Here is a 17861-nt window from a genome sequence, read left to right as displayed (position 1 = left end):
AGACCCTTGCCGACATGGTTGTTGAAGGAGTGTCTGGATGAAACAGTACCAACAATAACCAGTGTGATCAATGCTTCTTTCAGTCAAGCTTGTGTTGCAAGCACCTTCAAGTTAGCATCTAATACACCACTGATCAAGAAACCTCATCTAGATTCAAACAACCTAAAATATTACAGACCAGTCTCCAACTTGCCCTTTGCTGCTAAGGTCATGAAGAGAGTGGTAGTGTCAAGGCTTCGTGATCATATCATCAGAACTGGGAAAGCGGAAACGTTGCAGTCTGCATACCGATGTCATCCTACTAATTTCAGGCCGTGAGAGTCAATGGGCAATTGTCAGAGAAACTTAGCGTCAAGTATGTAGTTCCACAGGGTTCTTTACTGGGACCGGTGTTGTTCACTATATACACATCACCTCTCGGGGACAATAATCTCTCGTTCCATCTCTACGCTGATGACACCCAGCTGTATCTGGCCTTCAAGCCCTCCAACAGAACATCAGTAGAGGATACATATCGTCGTTTGATGAACTGTATCAAGGACATCAAGGATTAGATGACCCTAAACTTTCTCAAGTTCAACAGTGAGAAGACGGAACTGCTGATTCAAAGTCAGCGAGAAGCAAACTTGCTCTTCCCACCTTTGAAATTGGAGGCTGCATCAGTGAACCAAGCAAAGAAGCACGAAATCTGGGATTTTTATTTGACTCATCTATGAATGCTGGGTCCCATGTAAACAAAATATGCAGACATGCATATTTTAACATCCGAAACATTGTACAAATACGTCGATTTGTAAATCTAAAGACTGTAACATCTCTTGTTCAGTGTTGTGTTGTGTCCCATTTAGATTACTGCAATGCTCTTCTAATTGGACTACCAAAGCAATTGATAGCAAAGCTGCAGTGCGTTCAGAATTGTGCAGCTAGACTTGTGACAAAGACAAAGAAAGACAGCCACATCTATCCAGTGTTAGAGAAACTTCATTGGTTGAAGGTGGCAGACAGAATCACTTATAAAGTGCTCCTGTTATCCTTCAAAGCAAGGTCAGGCCTGGCCTCTGTGTATCTCCAGGAACTCTTCAAGGAATGCAAGCCCGCGAGGTATCTTAGATCCATGGGACAAGGCATGCTGTGTGTTCCACACGCAAGGACCACCACCTATGGAGATCGATCATTCGCCAGAGCAGCTCCACGACACTGGAATGATCTGCCATTAAAGCTGAGACTTATAAATAACTTGGCCACTATTAAAACCAATCTCAAGACCCACCTTTTCTCAAAGACATACACCTAGACCGAATTGACATTGCTGATACATGTGACATGCATATTCTGAAAGCGCTTTTGAGCAGTTATACTGACTGGATTCCTGCGCTAAATAAGTTCTTAGTTGATGATGATGATGGTGTAGTTACTCCGCTCCTGCTAGGTGATTGCAGGAACCACATTGTACAGTGAGGGTGAACACTCGGATGGACTGATATTGCACAGTCAGGGTGAACAGTCGGATGGACTGATAATGTACAGTGAGGGTGAACTGTCGGATGGACTGATGACGGTGGTCAATTGCAGGAACCACATTTTATAGTGAGGGTGAAGAGTCGGATGGACTAATGACGGTGGTCAATTGCAGGAACAACATTGTACAGTGAGGGTGAACAGTCGGATGGACTGATATTGTACAGTGAGGGTGAACTGTCGGGAGGACTGATATTGTACAGTGATGGTGAACTGTCGGATGGACTGATATTGTACAGTGAGGGTGAACAGTCGGATGGACTGATATTGTACAGTGAGGGTGAACAGTCGGATGGACTGATATTGTACAGTGGGGGTGAACCGTCGGATGGACTGATGACGGTGGTCAATTGCACGAAACACATTGTACAGTAAGGGTGAACTGTAGGATGGACTGAGATTGTACAGTGAGGGTGAACTGTCGGATGGACTGATATTGTATAGTGAGGGTGAACATTCGGATGGACTGATATTGTACAAAGAGGGTGAACACTCGGATGGACTGATGACGGTGGTCAATTGCAGGAACCACATTGTATAGTGAGTGAAACCGTCAGTGAACTGTCAGATGGGGTGAACTGTCGGATTGTACAGTGAGGGTACAGTGAGGGTGAACAGTCGGATGGACTGATATTGTACAATGAGGTGAACTGTCTGATGGACTGATGATAGTGGTCAATTGCAGGATCCACATTGTACAGTGAGGGTCAACAGTCAGATGGACTGATATTGTACTGTGAGGGTGAACTGTCGGGTGAACTGATATTTTACAGTGAGGGTGAACTGTCTGATGGACTGATATTGTACAGTGGGGGTGAACTGTTGGATGTACTGATGACAGTGGTCAATTGCAGGAACCACATTGTGCAGTGAGGGTGAACAGTCAGATGGACTGATATTGTACTGTGAGGGTGAAGAGTCGGATGGACTGATGGCGGTGGTCAATTGCAGGAACCACATTGTACAGTGAGGGTGAACTGTCGGATGGACTGATATTGTACAGTGGGGGTGAACAGTCAGATGGACTGATATCGTACAGTGAGGGTGAACTGTCGGATGGACTGATGTCGGCGGTCAAATGCAGGAGCAACATAGTACAGTGAGGGTGAAAATTCGGTTGTACTGATATTGTACAGTGAGTGTGAACTGTCGGATTGACTGATGATGGTGGTCAATTGCAGGAACAACATTGTACAGTGAGGGTGAACAATCGGATGGACTGAGATTGTACAGTGAGGGTGAACAGTCGGATGGACTGATATTGTACAATGAGGGTGAACAGTCGGATGGACTGATGACGGTGGTCAATTGCAGGAACAAGATTGTACAGTGAGGGTGAACAATCGGATGGACTGAGATTGTACAGTGAGGGTGAACTGTCGGATAGACTGATATTGTACAGTGAGGGTGAACTGTCGGATGGACTGATATTATACAGTGAGGGTGAACAGTCGAATGGACTGATATTGTACAGTGAGGGTGAACCGTCAGATGGACTGATATTTTACAGTGAGGGTGAACTGTCGGATGGACAGATATTGTACAATGAGGGTGAACAGTCGGATGGACTGATGAGGTGGTCAATTGCAGAAACCACATTGTACAGTGAGGGTGAACAGTCAGATCAACTGATATTGTACAGTGAGGGTGAACAGTCAGAAAGACTGAAATTGTACAGTGAGGTTGAACTGTCGGATGGACTGATGACGGCGGTCAATTGCAGGAACAACATTGTACAGTGAGGGTGAACAGTCGGTTGGACTGATATTGTACAGTGAGGGTGAACAGTCGAATGGAATGATATTGTACAGTGGGGGTGAACTGTCGGATGAACTGATGACGGTGGTCAAATGCACGAATCACATTGTACAGTAAGGTTTAACAGTGGGTTTGACTGATATTGTACAATGAAGGTGAACTGTCAGATGGACTGATGACGGTGGTCAATTGCAGGAACCACATTGTATAGTGAGGGTGAACTGTCAGATGGACTGATATTGTACAGTGAGGGTGAACAGTCGGATGGACTGATATTGTACAGTGAGGTGAACTGTCGGATGGACTGATGATAGTGGTCAATTGCAGGATCCACATTGTACAGTGAGGGTCAACAGTCAGATGGACTGATATTGTACTGTGAGGGTGAACTGTCGGGTGAACTGTTATTTTACAGTGAGGGTGAACTGTCGGATGGACTGATATTGTACAGTGGGGGTGAACTGTCGGATGTACTGATGACAGTGGTCAATTGCAGGAACCACATTGTACAGTGAGGGTGAACTGTCGGATGGACTGATATTGTACAGTGAGGGTGAACAGTCAGATGGACTGATATTGTAGAGTGAAGGTGAACTGTCGGATGGACTCATGACGGTGGTCAATTGCAGGGACCACATTTTATAGTGAGGGTGAACAGTCTAATGGACTGATGACTGATGAACAGTGGTCAATTAGAGGAACCACATTGTACAGTGAGGGTGAACTGTCAAGGGGACTGATATTGTGCAATGAGGGTGAACAGTCTAATGGACTGATGACGGTGGTCAATTGCAGGAACAACATTGTACAGTGAGGGTGAACATTCGACTGCACTGATGTTGTACAGTAAGGGTGAGCTGGCGAGTGGACTGATGACTGTGGTCAATTGCAGGAACAACATTGCACAGTGAGGGTGAACTGTCAGATGGACTGATATTGTATAGTGAGGGTGAACTGTCGGGTGGACTGTTATTGTACAATGAGGTTGAACTGTCGGATGGACTGATGACAGTGATCAATTGCAGGAACCACATTTTATAGTGAGTGTGAACAGTCGACTGGACTGATGACGGTGGTCAATCGCAGGAACCACTTTGTACAGTGAGGGTGTACTGTCAGGATGGACTGATATTGTACAGTGAGGTGAACTGTCGGATGGACTGATGATAGTGGTCAATTGCAGGATCCACATTGTACAGTGAGGGTCAACAGTCAGATGGACTGATATTGTACTGTGAGGGTGAACTGTCGGTTGAACTGTTATTTTACAGTGAGGGTGAACTGTCGGATGGACTGATATTGTACAGTGGGGGTGAACTGTCGGATCTACTGATGACAGGGGTCAATTGCAGGAACCACATTGTACAGTGAGGGTGAACTGTCAGATGGACTGATATTGTACAGTGAGGGTGAACAGTCGGATGGACTGATATTGTACAGTGAGGTGAACTGTCGGATGGACTGATGATAGTGGTCAATTGCAGGATCCACATTGTACAGTGAGGGTCAACAGTCAGATGGACTGATGACGGTGGTCAATTGCAGGAACCACCTTGTACCGTGAGGTCGAACTGTCGGATGGACTCATATTGTACAGTGAGTGTGAACTGTTGGATGGACTGTTATTGTACAGTGATGGTGAACATTCGAATGGACTGGTATTGAACAGTGAGGTTGAACTGTCAGATGCACTGATGACAGTGGTCAAATGCAGAAACCACATTGTACAGTGAGGGTGAACAGTCAGATGGACTGATGACGGTGGTCAATTGCAGGAACCACATTGTACAGTGAGGGTGAACTATCAGCTGGACTGATATTGTACAGTGAGGGTGAACTGTCGGATGGACTGATATTGTACAGGTGGGTGAACTGTCGGATGGACTGATGACAGTGATCAATTGCAGGAACCACATTTTATAGTGAGGGTGAACAGTCGGATGGACTGATGACGGTGGTGAATTGCAGGAACCACATTGTACAGTGAGGTCGAACTGTCGGATGGACTGATATTGTACAGTGAGGGTGAACTATCGGCTGGACTGATATTGTACAGTGAGGGTGAACTGTCGGCTGGACTGATATTGTACAGGTGGGTGAACTGTCGGATGGACTGATGACAGTGATCAATTGCAGGAACAACATTTTATAGTGAGGGTGAACAGTCGGATGGACTGATGACAGTGATCAATTGCAGGAACCACATTTTATAGTGAGGGTGAACAGTCAGATGGACTGATGACGTTTTCAAGTGAAGGTGAACAGTCAGATGGACTGATGACGGTGGTCAATTGCAGGAACAACATTGTACAGTGAGGGTGAACATTCGATTGAACTGATATTGTACAGTGAGGGTGAACAGTCAGATAGACTGATATTGGACAGTGAGGGTGAACAGTCAGATAGACTGATATTGTACGTTGAGGGTGAACTGTCAGATGGACTGATGTCGACGGTCAATTACAGGAACAACATTGTACAGTGAGGGTGAACAGTCGGTTGGACTGAAATTGTACAGTGTAGGTGAAGTGTCGGTTGGACTGATATTGTACAATGAATTTGAACTGTCGGATGGACTGATGACGGTGGTCAATTGCAGGGACCACATTTTATGGTGAGGGTGAACAGTCGAATGGACTGATGACGGTGGTCAATTGGGAGCAACCACATTGTTCAGTGAGGGAGAGCTCTCGGATGGACTGATATTGTACAGTGAGGGTGAACAGTCAGATATAGTGATATTGTACAGTAGGGTGAACTGTCGGGTGGACTAATGACTGCGGTCAATTGCAGGAACAACATTGTACAGTGAGGGTGAACATTCGGCTGCGCTGATGTTGTACAGTAAGGGTGAACTGGCGAGTGGACTGATGACTGTGGTCAATTGCAGGAACAACATTGCACAGTGAGGGTGAACTGTCATGTGGACTGATATTGTACAGTGACGGTGAACTGTCGGGTGGACTGTTATTGTACAGTGAGGGTGAACATTCTGATGGACTAATATAGTACATTGAGGGTGATCTGTAGGATGGACTGATGACAGAGGTCAATTGCAGGAACCACATTTTATAGTGAGTGTGAACATTCGGATGGACTGATGACGGTGGTCAATTGCAGGAACCACATTGTACAGTGAGGGTGTACTGTTGGATGGACTGATATTGTAGAGTGAGTGTGAACTGTGGGATGGACTGATAGCGGGGGTCAAATGCAGGAACCACATTGTACAGTGAGGGTGAACTGTCAGATGAACTGATATTGTACAGAGAGGGTGAACTGTTGGGGGGACTGATATTGTGCAATGAGATTGAACAGTCTGATGGACTGATGACGGTGATTAATTGCAGGAACCACATTGTACAGTGAGAGTGAACTGTCGGATGGACTGATATTGTACAGTGAGGATGAACATTCAGATGGACTGATATTGTACAGTGAGGGTTAACTGTCGTATGGAATGATAACGGCGGTCAATTGCAGGAACAACATTGAACAGTGGGGTTGAACAGTCGGACCGACTGATATTGTACAGTGAGGGTGAACTGTCGGTTGGAATGATTTTGAACAATGACGGCGAACAGTCGGATGGACTGACGACGGTAGTCAATTTCAGGAACCATATTGTACAGTGCGGGTGAACATTCGGTTGGACTGATATTGCAGAGTAAGGGTGAACTGTCGAGTCGACTGATGACTGCGGTCAATTGCAGGAACAACATTGCACAGTGAGGGTGAACAGTCAGGTGAACTGATATTGTACAATGAGGGTGAACTGTCGGGTGGACCGATATTGTACAATGAGGGTGAACGGTCAGATGGACTAATGACGGTGGTGAATTGCAGGTACCACATTGTACAGTGAGGGTGAACTGTCGGATGGACTGATATAGTATAGTGAGGGTGAACAGTCAGATGGATTGATATTGTACAGTGAGGGTGAACTGTCGGATGGACTGATGATAGTATTCAACTGCAGGAACCACATATTACAGTGAGGGTGAACTGTCGGATGGACTGATATTGTACTGTGAGGGTGAACTGTCGGATGGACTGATATTGTACAGTGAGGGTGAACTGTCGGATGGACTGATATTGTACAGTGAGGGTGAACTGTCGAATGGACTGATGATAGTATTCAGTTGCAGGAACCACATATAACAGTGAGGGTGAACTGTCGGATGGACTGATATTGTACAGTGAGGGTGAACTGTCGGATGGACTGATGATAGTATTCAATTGCAGGAACCACATATTACAGTGATGGTGAACTGTCGGATGGACTGATATTGTACAGTGAGAGTGAACTGTCGGATGGACTGATATTGTACAGTGAGGGTGAACTGTCGGATGGACTGATGATAGTATTCAATTGCAGGAACCACATATTACAGTCAGGGCGAACTTTCGGATGGACTGATATTGTACAGTGAGGGTGAACTCTAGGATGGACTAATATTGTACAGTGAGACTGAACAGTCAGATCGACTGATATTGTAGAATGAGGGTGAACTGTCGGATGGACTAATGAGATTGGTCAATTGCGGGAACCACATATTGCAGTGAGGACGAACATTCGGATGGACTGCTGACGGTGGTCAATTTGAGGAACCACATTGTACAGTGAGGTTGAACTGTCGGATGGACTCATATTGTACAGAAAGGGTGAACAGTCAGATATTATACAATGAGGGTGAACAGTCGGTTGGACTGTTGACGATGGTCAATTGCAGGAACCACATTGTACAGTGAGGGTGAACAGTCAGATGGACTGATATTTTACAGTGAGGGTGAACTGTTGGATGGACTGATGACAGTGGTCAATTGCAGGAACCACATTGTACAGTGAGGGTTAACAGTCAGATGGACATATATTTTACAATGAGGGTGAACAGTCGGACGGACAGATGTCGCTGGTCAAGTGCAGGAACCACAGTGTACAGTGAGGGTGAACCCTCGAATGGACTGATATTGTACAGGGAGGGTGACCTGTCTGATGGACTGATATTGTACAGTGAGGGGGAACTCTCGGATGGACTGATGACAGTGCTCAATTGCAGGAACCACATTGTACAGTGAGGCTGAACAGTCGGATCGACTGATATTGTACAGTGAAGGTGAACTGTCGGATGGACTGATATTCTACAGTGAGGGAGAAGTGTCTGATGGACTGATATTGTGCAGTAATCGGAACTGTCGGATGGACTGATATTCTACAGTCAGGGTGAACAGTCGGATAGACTGATATTGTACAGTGACGGTGAACTGTCGGATGGACTGATGACAGTGGTCAATTGCAGGAACCACATTTTATAGTGAGGGTGAACTGTCTGATGGACGGATATTGTACAGTGAGGGTGAACTGTCGGATGGACTAATGACAGTGGTCAATTGCAGGAACCACATTGTACAGTGAGGGTGAACAGTCGGATTGACTTATATTGTACAGTGAGGGTGAACCGTCGGATGGACTGATGACAGTGGTCAATTGCAGGAAGCACATTGTACAGTGAGGGTGAACTCTCGGATGGACTGCTGACGGTGGTCAATTGCAGGAACCACATTGTACAGTGAGGGTGAACGGTCGGATGGACTAATATTGTACAGTGAGGGTGAACAGTCAGATGGACTAATATTGTACAATGAGGGTGAACAGTCGGATGGACTGATGACGGTGGTGAATTGCAGGAACCACATTGTACAGTGAGGGTGAACAGTCAGATGAATTGATATTGTACAATGAGTGTGAACTGTCCGATGGACTGATGACAGTGGTCATTTGCAGGAACCACATTTTACAGTGAGGTTGGGAAGTCGGATGGACTGACGACGGTGGTCAATTGCAGGAACCACATTTTACAGTGAGGGTGAACAGTCTGATGGACTGATGACGGTGGTCAATTGCAGGAACCACATTGTACAGTGAGGGTGAACAGTCGGATGGACTAAGATAACCGCGGTGGTCAATTAGATGCGGTGTGATTGAGATTGAGGGTCTATACATAGTGGTATCTATATAAATTGTTGTTGTTTTTGTAATCCTTGTTATGTTGTTGTTCTGGTTTGTGTAAGAATATGATGTAATGTTATGTAATAAGAATGTGATGTAATGTTTTGTAAAAAGAATTTAATGTCACATGTTATGTTGTGTGTGGCAGCTTGACTCCTGAGAGTTTCTATGACTTTTGTCCCGCCCCACAACGAAGCACATGTGATACATGCGGTCTCACCTTAAGCAAATGAGTTTGTTCAAAATTGCCAATGTTCACCCAGCAGAATACCGACTACCCGGTGGGATAAGCCATGTCACTATAACCTTCTGGCCCCTCACAAGGGGAATACTGTGTTAGCGCTTTGAACATGCACAAATGTGTGGAAAAAGACGTTTTATAAATGACCATTATTATCTATATATTCAAATAATAGGAATGTTATATTATGTTCTGTAATGTAATACGAATGTAATGTAGCTATGTAATAATGATAATGTAATGTTAAATAGTGTACTAAGAATGTCATGTAATGCCATGTTAAGAAATATAATGCCCTGTTATGTAATAAGATAGTAACATAATTGTATGTATTATAAGAATGTAATATTATATAATACAATAAGAATGCAATGTTATGTAATATAATTTGAATGTTATAATAATGCCATGCGAATGTAATATTAGCCAATGCGAATGTAATGAAATAGTAGGCAATGCGAATGTAATGTTATGTAATGTAATAAGAATATAATGTTATGTGATAAGAATGTAATGCTGTGTAAAAAGAATGTAATGTTATGTAATGCAATAAGTATGTAATGATATTTATTACCTACGAGGGCGAACATATCGGTGTTCATATTTTTCATACGATGCCCTAGGACAAAATATCACTTTGTCATGGTGACGTGATGTCATGAACAATTCTTTGACGTCACGTTTATTCTATGACATTGCGTTCTACATTGTGGTGACGGCGGGCAGCCTGCCTATGTTTGAAAGTAGATTTTGGTTTATTTTCCTCAGTTTGACGAGTTCAATAATAAACAGAATATTATATTTGTGCCCATATCATACTATGTTTACGCCACTTGTGCCTAAATACCGAACGGATTTAACCAATCATACAACGGTTACTTGTTAGAGTTTGGCGGGCCTTACAACATGTTTCTTTGTATTTTCTCTTTCCCGGTCGCCGACACTGATCTCTGAACAAAAATCCGCACAAAACACAGATATTTGGCCAGCAGTATATACGCTTATGGGTTTCTGACGACATTGTTATTATTAGCTTATATTTCCACAAGATGACATCGTTGAATATTAACAAAACGCTATTTTCAGCGACTGTTTACTTATTGTTGTGAATAAAAGCGTCCTCCATGTATCACTCGGAAGCCATCGTGCGGAACATAGCATTCGGATTCGTTCGAGTTTTTAGGTAAAGGTTCAAAAAGGTATGTGCAAATGTTAACTTTCGCTATATGGCAAGCTGTGTTCTGATTGGTCAATGAAAGTTAGGTGACACGACCTTCGACTAGGGTTTGTTAGACTCAGTATAGCAGTGTAACGAATAATACTGAGCCTTAGTTTAATTAGACTTTAATGTAATGTTATGTAATAAGAATGTAATATATTGTTCTGTTATGTGAAGAATGTATTGTTATGTCAAAAGAATGTAATGTTATGTGATGAGAATATACTGTTACGTAATCAGAATATTCTGTTATTTCTTAAGAATGCAATATTATGTGATAAGAATGTTCTGTCATGTCATAAGAATGTTTTGTTATGTAATACGAATTCTCTGCAATGGCATTGTATGCAGTGTAATGTTATGTAATAAGAATATTATGTTATGCAATGTAATGAGAATGTTATGTAATACGAATATATAGAAATATTACACAATGCGAATATAATGTTATGTAATTTAAAAAGAATGTAACTAAATGCTTACAAAATAATGTAATGTAATAAGGATGCTTTGTTATGCAAGGTTATAAGAATTTGAGGTTGTTGTAAAGAAATATGTTACGGAATGTAATATGAATGCAATGTAAGAAGAATGTAATATCATACAATATAAAGCAAAATGCAGTTGAAATGTTGTAAGAATATTATTTTCTGTAATAAGAACACTGTTATGTAATGTAATAAGAATGTGATGAAATATTTCGAAGAATGTATCGTTATAATGTAATAAGAATGAACTGTTGTGTAATAAGAATGTAAGGTTTGGTGCAGGTCACTTTGAAGGACAATCTCTAATGAAATGAACAGCAAATAGCTTCATCAGAAAGAAATACCTTGCATGACAATGCATCGTGTTCTTGTGTTTGTTAAAACGACGAAGTGTAATACATGTGATCTCCAGGGTGGACACTACATTCTCTCCATCTCCCTCTCTCTCTCTCCCTATGTATTATATAGGTGATATAACAGGATAATCGTGTTTCGCAAAACAACACTAAGTACGAATCTTTAGTGTGTAGCTTTACACATTGTATTTACTGTTTCCAACATAAAAGACCTACAAATTCCATAATCATTCATCTCACTGCAGAAATGTTTAGTTGTACACTACAATCATGATAAACTTAACATGATATTCCAAGACAAACTATACATAATATTCTAAATTACATTTCTTACCTTGGAGATCCGTCTCTGTGGGCGTATGCACAGCTGGTTACACATAAATTGAGATCGGGATCTTGCATTGTAATGTTATAAAGTTGTAAGGTGAGGCGAGGTGTTATGCAACCTCGTGAACAAAGGGCGTCCAAGGATTAGAAGGGACGTGTCGGTGAATACGCTGCAGGACTTAATGGAGACGGATTGGATTTCAGTAACTCAGTTACCTTACCTTGGTGTATTATGTCAGATTGACCTGCTGTAGTTTTAAGAATACTGTCCGTTATATCTGCTGCCAAACTAAATCTTCACATTACAGTTCCCACGAAGCTTCCTGGGACCTTCACGTCAGAGGTCACGTTGACTGGTGCTATTTCTATGTTACGAGTCATTATCTGTATACAACAAGAGCAGTAGCCAATTTCAATCATGCCATACGAGGGTTAACATTTGTGTATGTTGAGAGGCCGTTTATTGTGGTTATTACAACAGCAATAATGCCCTTACGAAAATTTTCATCATTAAAAAATTATTTTGTAATATTAAAGCGGTATGGTATGGCCATGTTACTGATTGTAGTGTGGATCGTTGTTCATGGTATAAACCACCGGATTGTCTGACAAAGGCTTTGTCATTTACAGAAACTAGAATATTGTGCATATGGAAGAAACTCATAAACTTTAGGACACGAACATCAGCTGTGTCCTGTATGCAGGAAAGAGAGATAGAATATACCCGGGTTAGGATTGGTCTCAGGCAACCCATTCTTGTCGTAAAATGCGACTGACGGGGTCGAGTGGTCGGACTTGCTGATTTTGTTGATACATGTCATCGTATCTCTATTGTATAGATCGATACTTGTGCTGTTGATCACTTGATGGTCTGGGGCTCCTTTCAAAAAGAAATCTTTACTAAGGTTAACCTTAACTCTCATTCTTTAACATTGCACTAAGGTTACCTGAGTGACTTACGATCACCTTAATGCTTCGTGAAAGGAAGCCCTGATCCAAACACGATTATTAACAGACCGTAAACAAACAAAAGAGATATATGTGTATAGGCAGGTCAAAAGAGATTCAGAAATGTCAGACTATCGTGGTTACTATGCTAGTAACTGACAACGTTTTGAGGTGCTGTGGAAGATCTTGAAAATGGTGGAAGCGAAAATTCAGAAAAACTACGAAACATATGTTATATTTTGGATAACAGTTTCTTAGTAAAATACAAATTCTAGTACTGTTGCTTGGTTGAGTCCCATCCGGGAGTCGAACCCACACCCTCAGAGTCAGGCACCTACTCGCCATCCCACAAACTGCTCAGCCACCGCGACTTCCAAATTATAACATTTGTTACATTTGACCACTTTCTAAATGTGATTGTGTAATCACAGAAAACTATTGTTATAACGAACATAAGGGGCAGCTTATTTTCATTCATTATAACCGCATTTCGTTATATGAATTTCAAGGAACATATGAAACATGTGGCTGGGACCCAAAATAGCTCGTTATATCCGTCAGTTCTTTATGATTATGTTCGTTAAAAACGTAGTTACATTCCTGTGATGACAGCATTTCATTTTATCATATTAGATGTATTTATTATCAACGTATAACTTTTATAGTCACGATATGGCAGTAATACTGCCAGTGAATCCAGCTTGTAACTCACTCTCTCCAAATAAAATATATGTACATAAATAAACTCATTTATTCCTCATCTCCACCTCGTTGAGCGTTGTACAAAGGCTCATAAAATATATGAAAACTGAAACTGATTGCTAGTCGTTGATGATGTGTGTAGCAGGGACACTTAACAACTTTAACTGTTATACAAACAATTGCCTTTTGAGAATGACAATCATTGTTAAGAAAATATCAAACAATATTGTAAAACAAAGATGACTGTGTCCTTTAATCTGATTGTTTTTATTCGATTCCCTGAAATTGTGATATGGACTTTCCAATTTACAATGTTGAAGACATTATCGGAGAACACGATGATGGTATTTTGGTAGAACTAATGCAGGGTGATTGTTTGTAAGTTATGAGAAACACAATAAAATAAGTGTTGAAAAGTACACTCACCCACCCACCCAGAAAACAAAAAAACAACAACAAAAAACAACAACATAAAAACAAAACAAACAACAATAAGACAACCCCTTAAAAAAAATCCAAACAAAATCCCACAACAACCAAAAACACAAAACGAAAAATAAAACAAACAAAAAAACCCAAGAACCAACAATCAAACCAACAAACAAACAAACCAAACATAAAAGCCCAAAAACATAATATACTAATAACGTATAATTATTTCGAAATTTACTTACCTAGTTGCCAAACAGATAAATACCAACACATAAATGATAATATTGAATGACTGATTTGATCAGTCATTGTCACATTTCTGCCATTCATTTGCTTCTATGTTACATCTGATCAATCTTTTGCCATAAGTTTATACTCCCCGGATTCAAATTGAGTCAATGTCATTTTCAGAAAAGCTGGAACTCCATGGATATGGGAAGGATTTTGAGTTTCTGGCAAGCTGAATGAGATACTGAGGCTGTTCTATGCCGAAGTTCGGAGACGTATTCCAAGTCGACATTTGTCCGCATCGGGGCTGCTATTCACATCGACATAAAGAACGTTTCCTTTTCAACGCAAAAGTAATATCCTCAAGGATAAAGAAAGAAAAAGGTTTACCTTAGTAAAGATTTCTTTTTGAAAGGAGCCCCAGACCATCAAGTGATCAACAGCACAAGGACCGATCTATACAATAGGGATACGATGACATGTATCAACAAAGTCAGCAAGTCCGACCACTCGACCCCGTCAGTCGCATTTTGTCCAGGATCAGAAAGCTAAAAATGACTAGACAACACGAAACACGCTGCAATCCCATCATGTGAACTTGATACAATCCGTGAATGTTCAACACAAATTGCCCTCATGGTTTAAATTCGGAAGGTTTGGTTTTATCTGGTTTCGCTAGTCGGGGTAAGTTGTCGCTTCATCTTCCAGAGTTGCCACGGATTGAAACCAGTACAAGTATTTTGAAATCACACATTCCGAGATCACAATCACCGTGGTGACCTGAAAGATGAAGTTGACCCTAAAAAGCGAAAATATGCCACAGACACACGGTCCTTTCCAGTGTCCTCATGTTTCACATGTGAAATACTTTCTTCCATCAGCCAAAACAATCAGTACCTCTGCCTGACACTACCTGGTATAACACCTGTCCGGTTGGCAAGAATTCTCGTGCACTGCTCATGAACGACATCAGTAAAAATGCCGGACTTGAAAACACACAAAAAGATACACAAACCACTACGTTCATGCAACCGCGTCACCTTTTTGTCACATGCGGGCGTTGAAAACCGTGAAACTGGTAAGATAACAGGTCATCGTATTGACGAATATTTGAAAACTACTCTGACTAATCGACCTCGGTTTATTAAAAACTTCTGCAAGGTAAGCGACGTGATCTGAGGGGTTCAATAGTACAGTAAAGTCAATTGTCACAGATGTATCGGTTTTTCTGAAACTGTTGCACGTGACCTTTTCCTCATGCCAAACTCAAACATCACGATCAACAACTACTTCTGGTTCAGTTTACAAGTTCATGTTGTGATAAGGTAATCAGCTTCCTTAGCATAAAGAAAATGTTCACTGTTAACAATTACTAAGGATGCCTATTGCCGCTTACTATACAGATGGATATTAAAAGAACCTTCTACCTTGAAAAAAGTTGTTTGTTGTCATTTTAATTGGCTTCTTTCAAACAAATGTGGCTAAAAGCCAATCAACTCCAATCTAACAGCTCACAATAGCCCCGCTCCCCACTTTGAGAAGTGGAAATGACTGATATTGATACATACAGAATGTGACAGGGATCAGCAGCTCTCAAGCTTTCTCCTTTAACTACCAAACTTTATTATGTTAGATAATAGTTTGCCATTTTCTGATTAAATTAACAATTCATGGAACTATTTTCTGTGTGTTTTCCATGGAAACCTGACATAACATTGAACTTGACTGCCTCATGATGCACACAATGAAGTGGACATTTATGAAGAATGCCTTATGCCCCTATGCCGATGTGACGTAAACCCCAACTCAATCAATCAATCTTATGTTAAAATGAAGTGGACATATTTTGCATTAAGTCATGTTTCCATGGAAAGAGCAAAAAGTGAAATTCTGGTACTCTTTAAAATAGCAAAAGGCACGCTGTGAGTCATGATTAACTTGTGTTTTAAGTTTGGGAAACCTCACATATGTACTTTCGGAGATACGGATACGCCCTGGACAAAATTTCCACCAAACACTTTTTGCACTATGTCATGGTTCCACAGAAGCAACAAAACAATACAATTCTGATAAATTCTAAAATAGCAAACGGCACATCTGTAGGTCATGATTAACTTATGTGTTAAGTATATGTGTGGAGAGTTTGGTAATCCTAGCTTGTAAACTTAAAGAAATATGGTCCCGACAAGTTGTTGGATGGAAACACGGAAGAACAGACTAAAAGCTATATAACCCCGTTACGCGGGGTTATAAGAAGTGAACAGCAATGCCTTGGAATGTGGAACGTTTCAGCTTAATTGACAGGAAGGGGTTTAGGTTGTTCAAACGGTTATATTGTGCTGCAAAGCCCATGAATTACGACTTGTTAATATTTTGATCTTATAGAGTACTCTTGTCATTTGATAACCTATATTTATTGCTATGATGGCAAAAAATAACCAGAGAAATTGAGAAATTCCCCCATTATACAAAAATGAGCACTTCTAGATGCTACCATGGGAACCAGTCGAAATGGTCAGTTGATGACGCTGCACCCGTATTCGATGTCCATGAGCGCAGACAGAAAACCACCTGTGGACCTTTAGGTTTACTTTTGTGTTTAAAATGTCGATCAACATCTTGTGTTGACCAGTTTCCGGGTGTTAATGAGTATTTGAAGCATGGGAATACTTTATTTGAAACCTCCGGCCAACCTCCTAACGCCGTCGGTTCCAAATGAACAAAACATTTCACACAGAAAGGTCCGAGAAGAAAACTGGGTGTTTCATTTGGAAAGGTTCTACAACTGAAAAATTGAACATGTATGGAAGGATCAGCAAAAAATGACAGGAGGGTAAATATTCAAACAAGTTATTATTCGCCCTTTAGAAAACATGGTTAACCATGATAGCTTATCTCTACCACCAAATCTGAAGTGTTCCCTATGTACTAACGTCATTCAACTTAATTTATAGAGCCACCAGACAAGTGTTTAACGAAATTCATGCCATGTCACTGAGAGGTGAGTGAGTGAGTGAGTGAGTTTAGTTTTACGCCGCACTCAGCAATATTCCAGCTATATGGCGGCGGTCTGTAAATAATCGAGTCTGGACCAGACAATCCAGTGATCAACAGCATGAGCATCGATCTGCGCAATTGGGAACCGATGACATGTGTCAACCAAGTTAGCGAAACTGACCACCCGATCCCGTTAGTCGCCTCTTACGACAAGATAGTCGCTTTTTATGGCAAGCACATGAGTTGCTGAAGACCTATTCTACCCCGGATCTTCACGGGTCCACTGAGAGGTGAGGTGAAATTGGGTTCATCGTCGTGCTTGAGAATATTTCGCTCATATGACGACGTGCATGCGTGTGTATGTGTATGTGCGGCTGCTTGTACTAGCCCAGACTGAAGCTGGTTTTATAGTGCTAGCTCACTGAGATACCATGCCACAGTGAAGCATGAATACCCCACTCAGACACATTATATTGACTCCGAGCCGACCAGTCCTTGTTGTACCCATTAATGCCGAGCGCCAGGCAGGGACCAACAAGTACCATATTTTAACGTCTTTGGTATGACGCGGTCGGGGATCGAACCCGTGACCTTCCGCTTTTCCGGGCGGACGCTCTATCCACTTTACCACGGAGGC

The 17861-nt window shown here is 41.7% G+C and overlaps 1 protein-coding gene across 1 annotated transcript; it reads left to right on the top strand.

Moving 5' to 3' along the window:
* The first annotated feature begins 554 nt into the window (after positions 1 to 554).
* Positions 555 to 1294, top strand: LOC124265334. Its single transcript, XM_046700118.1, has 2 exons — positions 555 to 609; positions 849 to 1294. The coding sequence occupies exons 1-2, from the start codon at positions 555 to 557 to the stop codon at positions 1292 to 1294; spliced, it is 501 nt and encodes a 166-aa protein (XP_046556074.1).
* The last annotated feature ends 16567 nt before the right edge of the window (positions 1295 to 17861 follow it).

Source organism: Haliotis rubra, unplaced genomic scaffold, assembly GCF_003918875.1.
Source record: "Haliotis rubra isolate DU_JTF1 unplaced genomic scaffold, ASM391887v1 Scf971, whole genome shotgun sequence".
Lineage (NCBI taxonomy): Eukaryota > Metazoa > Mollusca > Gastropoda > Lepetellida > Haliotidae > Haliotis > Haliotis rubra.
This window is presented reverse-complemented; position numbering and strand designations above follow the sequence as displayed.